Below are 7,878 nucleotides of genomic sequence, written 5' to 3' on the forward strand. Positions count from 1 at the left end.
TTCCTGAAAAATAAATATTAACAGAAAATAAAGCAAACAGACGAGCACACCGTATTACAGAAATATCAATTTACTCTGAATTATTTAAACACGTCCAAGGTTGACCTTAGGTTGCATGCTTCTCAAGAAGGAACACTGCTGTTGGGGAGGAATCTGAATGCTATGTGCTACCCCTTCATCTGTAGATTCCAAAATATTCCTCCTGGCTGTAACTAGATTGAGGATGCCAGTCACAGGTACCATCAGAAACTGTGCAAACTCACTTAAAAATATGTTACATGATATCCACTGTGTTAACTACATGTAGCAGATGGGTTGCTCCAATAAAGCAGAACGGGACAGAAGAATAATTGTCTTCTGGCACAATGCTTGCTCTCTCTGGGTGATGTTGCTTTATTGGCAATCCAGGCTACTAGTGGAGATATCTGGCACTGGGTGTGTGTGTGTGTGTGTCTATACATACTATCTTCTGATATTGTATAACTCTGTCAGTCTTACTTAGGGATATCTGTAAGGGAAGTTATGTGATCCATCCATACTCCAGGGCCATATGGACAAACCCTTACCTTTGCTTATCCTGGCTCTGCAATTTTCTGAAGAAGGAACAGAGAAGAAATGGGTTTATGCAAAACATTCCCTGCTCCACACCAGGCGTCTCTCAGCTTGTAAAACGTTCTCTACTTAGATTCTGTAGGAGATGGGACCTTTGAAGCAGCTTCATGCCAGGCATCTTTGGGGTCTGCAACATTCGGGTACTGTTTCCTCTGAAAGCTCCATGTGATCCTTGTTCCTGGCAAGGACAGTGTCTTAGGCCAAGGTCGGCCGAGCTAAAAAGGTATCTATAACATTGTCCAAGCACTGGTCCTCCCCCTTCCAGCAGCCACACTCACCAAAGTCAGTAGTAGTTAAAGGAGGTTTGGGGCAGTCACAATAACTAAAAAATAAAACTTCATATTTCATTTTAGTAAAGCAGACACCTGTGTCTCAAGTTTGCCTTTTATTTGAGATGAATCACTGTAAACTGGATGTACTTCCTTAGTGTCTCACCATTTTTTCTCCAACACCCATCTCCCTGTAAAGTCGGGGTCACTGCCTAACCATGAAGTCTTCACTGACCACCCGGCCAGGTCCATGACTCCATCACTCCCCTTGGTAGATGGCTCAACAAGACAATGAAATGTTGGAGTTACTAAAATCCTTCGAATCTTTGCAGATTTCTCCCCTTGCTGGCTCATTTTCTTATTTGACCTGTCAGAACATCTCCCTTCCCATTGGATGGTCAGCCTCCTGAAGTGAGGCTATGTACTCTGATTTTCCACATTGCGAGCGGAAAGTAAACCTAAAAACTGACAGTTTCTGAACACCTTGAGGGAAAGGCTGTTTTCAGAAAGTTGGTTTGCATAGACAAATAACAAGCAACGTGGTGGCTATCTCTTGCTTGTTCTTATTCATCACGAACTGCTCCTAAACGGAACCGTCGATAAAATGGGCACCTATTCTGTATTGTTAATAAATGTTATTATTTTCCCCCATGAACCCAGGCCTGAGCAGTTTGGAGCCTGAAAACTTTCAAGATCGCTGCACGCTCAGGCACAAAGCAGAAGGGCCCTTCAGGAAACAATTTCCCAGGAATCTGTGCAGGTTATTGTATACAGGCACACGATCAGGGCCTACTTCAAGGCCTTTAAGACTGCAGAAAAATTACTCAGACCGAATCGCCAAAATCTGGCCCTGACACAATCACTCTGGCGTCCCACTTAAACTTTCTTCGTGGGTTTTCCCACAGCGGGATCCAGCGGTTATTCAGCTTAGAAACCTGAAAGGGGCGGTGCCTCTCTTTTGACTCTAGCAAAAGGACACCAGAAACTCAAACACTTTCAAAGGACTGAGCTGGCGTCTTCTGACAATAGTCCATCGAAGGCCTTCCGCTGGCAACCTTAGGTTCCCCCAGACTAGGAGCAGAATGCTGGGGGAATGGGTGCTGCCTCAACCTCCTGCAGGGTGGCACCGGGAAGAGTAGGTTAAATGGATTAGACGAAGCGCACTCCCTCTGCTCCGAAGCCGCCGGCGAACTGGCCTAAAATAAAAAGGTCTCTGTCTGCAATCCCCGTTTGCTTGCCCGGTAATCCACCCCCGCCCCCAGCCCGCGCGTCGACCCGTACAGCTGTTTTTAATCCCTACTTTTCTCACTTGGCGTCCGGACTGGGACTGACCAGACGCGGAGCCACTTAGTGTTTCCTCCTCCCCCAGCCAGGGTCTGTCCTGCCTCCGCCGTCTCCTCTTTCTCCGCCTGCATCCCCCGGGGGGCAGAGTGTGGGAAGAACGAATTTCCGCCGGGTTTGCTCGCTCCTTGCCGACGTGGGTCCCTTCCGGACGCAGCCTGCGCGGCCCCCAGGCTGCCCACTCCGACTGCGCTCCGAGTCCCCCCGGACCGCCGAACGAGCAGGCGCCGGAGACGCAGGCCTAGCGGCCGGTGCTCCGCAGCCAAGCCGCACCCCAGCAGCTCTTGGAAGGGATCCCGCCTGCAGTGGGGGAATCCGCTTGGCGGGGAGAATCCGCGCCAGGGAATCCAGCTCTCCGGAGTCCAGAGCAAACAAAAAGCACCAACTCTTGCTCGCTCCTCCCGCCCGCGACGCGCAGCCGAAGAAACAGTTTTCTGCAGAAATGCAACAAGTAGCACCCGGGACTCGCCGAGCGCCCAGCGCCTCCTGAATTGGCTCCCTGAAGCCCGCCTGCGGAGACCCGGGCCAGTTACCCGGACAAAGGGCGGAGGAAGGGCTGGACCGAGCAGCAGAGAAGTCCCAAAGAGGCCTTTTAGCGACTCTGGCCCGGCTGAGGGGAATGCAGAGGAGACACCGATCTGGCCGGCCCAGAGGACCATCCGGCCGCAGGGCGCTGGGCGGGCGGCGATGGAGAGTGTCGGCGCCGTGCGCTTCTGGCTCATGGTGTGCGGCTGCCTGGCGTTCCCGCCGCGGGCCGAGTCCGTGTGCCCCGAGCGCTGCGACTGCCAGCACCCCCAGCATCTCCTGTGCACCAACAGGGGGCTCCGCGCGGTGCCCAAGACCAGTTCGCTGCCTAGTCCCCAGGACGTGCTCACCTATAGCTTAGGCGGCAACTTCATCACTAACATCACGGCCTTCGACTTCCACCGCTTAGGGCAGCTCAAACGGCTGGACCTGCAGTACAACCAGATTCGCTCCCTCCACCCCAAGACCTTCGAGAAACTCTCGCGCCTGGAGGAGCTGTACCTGGGGAACAACCTCTTGCAGGCTTTCGCTCCTGGCACGTTGGCTCCGCTACGCAAGTTGCGCATCCTTTACGCCAACGGGAACGAGATTGTCCGCCTTAGCCGCGGCTCCTTCGAGGGCCTGGAGAGTCTAGTCAAGCTACGGCTGGACGGGAACGTGCTGGGGGCACTGCCAGATGCAGTCTTCGCTCCCCTGGGCAACCTGCTCTATCTGCATCTGGAGTCTAACCGGATCCGCTTTTTGGGCAAGAATGCCTTCACTCAGCTGGGCAAGCTTCGATTCCTCAACCTCTCTGCCAATGAGCTGCAGCCTTCCCTGCGCCATGCGGCCACTTTCGTTCCGCTGCGCTCCCTCTCCACTCTCATCCTCTCCTCCAACAACCTGCAGCACCTCGGCCCCCGCGTCTTCCAGCACCTGCCACGCCTTGGCCTGCTCTCCCTCAGTGGCAACCAGCTCACACAACTCGCGCCTGAGGCCTTCTGGGGCCTGGAGGCCCTGCGCGAACTGCACCTGGAAGGCAACCGACTGAGCCAGCTTCCTCTGGCACTGCTGGAGCCTCTGCACAGCTTGGAGGCCCTAGATCTGAGCGGCAATGAGCTGTCAGCTCTGCACCCCGCCACCTTTGGCCACCAGGCTCGGCTACGTGAGCTCAGCCTGCGCGACAACGCTCTCAGAGCCCTTTCTGGAGACATCTTCGCTGCCAGCCCGGCTCTCTACCGCCTAGATCTAGACGGCAACGGTTGGACCTGCGATTGCCGGTTGCGGGGTCTGAAGCGCTGGATGGGCGACTGGCATTCTCAGGGGCGCCTTCTTACCGTCTTCGTGCAGTGTCGCCACCCCCCGGCCTTGCGGGGCAAGTACTTGGATTACCTGGATGACCAACTTCTGCAGAATGGGTCTTGCGTGGATCCCTCACCTTCGCCTACAGCAGGCAGTAGGCAGTGGTCTCTATCCACAGCTACGGGGGAGGGGATGACGCCCCCTGCAGGGGGTCTGGCGCAGGAGCTGCCACCGCAGCCCCAACCCCAGCAGCGGGGGAGACTTCTACCCGGAGTGGCCTGGGGCGGGGCTGCCAAAGAGCTCGTGGGCAACCGCAGCTCACTAAGGTTGAACCGGCGGGGTCCAGGCCTGCAGCGTCAGGGCCTCTCTACCGCTGCTGCTTCGGGCCCTGCCCCACAGTCCCTGGACCTGCAAGAGAAGCCTGAGCGTGGTCGTCCCACCCATGCCAGTCTTGCCCACTCTGAGCCCACCCCGACGGCGGAGCCCGCCTCAGGGACACTATCTGCCCGAGACAGCTGGCAGCGCGCAGCCAAGCAGCGCCTAGCCTCGGAGCAGCAAGAGCGCGTGGTCGCGTCCGACGGTGGGGTCGGCTTGCCACCGCTGGTATCCGATCCCTGTGACTTCAACAAATTCATTCTGTGCAACCTGACGGTGGAGGCGGTGAGCGCCAACAGCGCCTCGGTGCGCTGGGCGGTTCGCGAGCACCGCAGTCCCCGGCCGCAGGGCGGCGCACGCTTCCGCCTGCTCTTTGACCGCTTTGGCCAGCAGCCCAAGTTCCAGCGCTTCGTCTACCTGCCCGAGCGCAGCGACTCAGCCACGCTGCACGAGCTGCGCGGAGACACTCCTTACCTAGTGTGCGTCGAGGGCGTGCTCGGGGGCAGAGTTTGCCCCGTGGCCCCCAGGGACCATTGTGCCGGTTTGGTAACCCTGCCAGAGGCAGGAGGTCGAGGCGGCGTCGACTACCAGCTCCTGACCTTGGTCTTGCTGGCTGTCAACGCGCTACTGGTGCTCCTGGCTCTGGCGGCCTGGGGATCACGGTGGCTGCGGAGAAAGCTGCGTGCCAGGCGGAAGGGAGGAGCCCCGGTCCACGTTCGCCACATGTACTCCACCCGAAGGCCACTGCGCTCCATGGGCACTGGTGTATCTGCGGACTTCTCGGGCTTCCAGTCGCACCGGCCCCGCACCACCGTGTGCGCACTCAGCGAGGCGGACCTCATTGAGTTTCCCTGCGACCGCTTCATGGACAGCACCGGCGGTGGGGCCGGTGGCAGCTTGAGGCGGGAGGACCACCTCTTGCAAAGATTTGCTGACTAGGTTTAGTGCCTCCATGCGGAAACCATCTCAATGGCCTTGAGGAGGCTCTCTCCGTGGCTCCCTGCCGTCTCAGAGGAAGACCTTCTTTTTTTAGACCGTTCTCCCTTTTGTGCATTTGCTGAAGCCAAGTGGCACAGAAAGTGAATCCGGACACCACCCTTCACATCCCAGTATTCACAAAGCAAATGGATGGGTGTTGGTGTCCAACCCAAGAGCAGGGACAAGTGAACAGTGGGGTAAAGGTGGGAACCCTTGGCATATCTAGGGCGTGGTTCCTGTGGCACTGCAGCATAGTAACCCGGCCGACCTTGGCCTAGAAAGGATGCTTTATGCTCCTACTATGACCAGGAGACTCTGGTTTGTACACTTGTTTGCTCTGTAGTGGGGTTCTGTTCCCAGTTAAGGAAAGGGGGGCTTGCCACCATCACAATGGGGGGGTCCAGCAACTAACCCCACGGATCTGGTGGTCTTTGCCGAGATGGGCAGGGTAAATAGGTACCACACTCACCCAGGAACCCTTTCCTGTTGGCTGGTAGAGCACCCAGGAAGCCTTAAGGTTTAAACAACCAGATGCTACCTGTTTCAACAACATGAAGAGCATTTAACAAACTGACCAATAAACTCAACTCAGACTCTTGATTGAACTGGATCCCTTCTACTGTTTATCCTGCACAGGATGTGACCTTTTGCTGACTTTTGGGTTACTGAGATTGTTCTCAGGAGAAGGCTGCATGCAATACTTCTCCACCAGGCTTGCTCCTGTGGTTTTAATTTTATTTTTAAAATCTGCATATGGAAAAATATTGAATGCCCGATTTGATTTAAAAAAATGCACTATGCATGAAACTGATGACTCCCGGGGACAATCTGGCCTTCCTTCCAGCTCACTTCCTTCCAGCTCACTTGCCACGTTTCTGACAGCTTGTCTAGATGGGAGTCAGTGTGACCTATTTCTCACTGCATTTCGTCAGGGTCCCACCCTTCTTGACAGCACATAGTTCTGAGTTGCATGGCTAGTCAATAAGCATAAGGGAATTGCCAGGCTGGGGACTGAGTTCAGTGGTGTTTGCTTTCGAGGCTCTCCGTCCATCCCAATACCACAAAATGAAGCGATGGGGGATGTGTGTTAGTGGTATATTTTCCAACCACATTATGATAGAAGATAAGAAGAAATTGTGGGAAACAAATGTGAAAAAAATACAGTAATGAGTATCTGCTTCTACTAAACCCAGAAGATCATGAGTACTTAACCCTTACTGTGAAATAGTTATATATTTTACAAATTAATTCCTGCAGTAGTCAGTGTTTTACTGTGTTATTAAATCTTATCTTTTAGTAGTAGTTGCAATGTTTATTATTATTATTATTATTTTTACTTTAGGATTAATCTCCTCCATTTGTTTAGTTGTGTTTTTAACTGTTTGGGATACTTTGCTTCCCTGATATTTATGAAGTCTGTGTTTATATTAAATGTAGTGGTTGGGTTCACATTAATAATTCGTGTGTGGTCCATGTACACTTAGTAAGAGGGTGTACACTGTGGTTACAGCCAGCGTGGTTATGGATTTATTAGCAGTGGGGTACTGTGCAGGTCAGTCAGTTCAAGGTGCTATGGCTAACAGTGACTCTTCTGTTTCAGGCCTCGGGCCCCTGAGGGTCCCAATGACTCAGGGAATCCATCACAGTTCAGGGCCCTTCAACCCACTCTCACTATGTTTGGCCTACAGGAGCCATGCCTGCCTTGTCCCAGCAGCTGAGGCCCCAGGGGTCTAAATGAACTGGTCTTTGTTTATGTCCGGATGAGTAAATGTCCAGACCACTTAAGCCACAGCTGCTTTTCTGGCAGTCTTATCTGCGGGGCCCAAACTTAATAAACCACAGGAAATAGACTGTCATTCTGTGTTTGCTGCCAGGCCTTGTTTTAGATTCCGAGCATATGGTATGTGGGAGGTGGGAGGTGGGAGGTGGAGTTGTTTGCTCTTATTTTCAACCTGCAGGCTATCTGGCACCTTCTGTATAACTCACAATTTTTCATGAGCAGCAAGTTACATCTCTTAGTTGTTTCTTTTATGCAGTGTAAAACCGAGGCCCATTGAAAGTCTGGGGATAAAAAAAAAATACTGATTGGATCTACCACCTGCCTTTTTCAACTGTAGAATATTACCAAAAATGGTTAAGGCCTGGATTTAAAATAGTTTCACTGAAAAGTCTTTCAGTGAGAATTAATAAATGTTGTACACTGTTATGTTCAATTATGTCAATAAACCCACATACTAATGGAGATGTCTTGTTGGAACTTCCAAATATTTTGATGCATGTTTAAAATGACAGGATTAGTTTTTCAACAGCAGTTTTCACTCATATAAATGAAATATAAGCTTGATGTCTATGAGGGTTCTTTTATTATTTTCCTTTTCACAAAGAGTATGGACTCTATCTTAAAGAAATGATTGTATACAGAAGTTTCTGTCCCACCTGGTCCCACAACCACTCAGTCCCAAAGAAACACACAGAGGCTTATATTAATTACAAACTG

The 7,878-nt window shown here is 52.6% G+C and overlaps 1 protein-coding gene across 1 annotated transcript; it reads left to right on the forward strand.

The window, feature by feature from the left end:
* The first annotated feature begins 1,792 nt into the window (after positions 1–1,792).
* Positions 1,793–7,623, forward strand: Tril (TLR4 interactor with leucine rich repeats). Its single transcript, XM_048440369.3, has one exon. The coding sequence runs from the start codon at positions 2,910–2,912 to the stop codon at positions 5,340–5,342; it is 2,433 nt and encodes an 810-aa protein (XP_048296326.3). The 5' UTR covers positions 1,793–2,909; the 3' UTR covers positions 5,343–7,623.
* Positions 7,624–7,878: the final 255 nt, after the last annotated feature.

Source organism: Myodes glareolus, chromosome 6 (genome assembly GCF_982192425.1).
Source record: "Myodes glareolus chromosome 6, mMyoGla1.1, whole genome shotgun sequence".
In the NCBI taxonomy this organism is placed as follows: Eukaryota; Metazoa; Chordata; class Mammalia; order Rodentia; family Cricetidae; genus Myodes; species Myodes glareolus.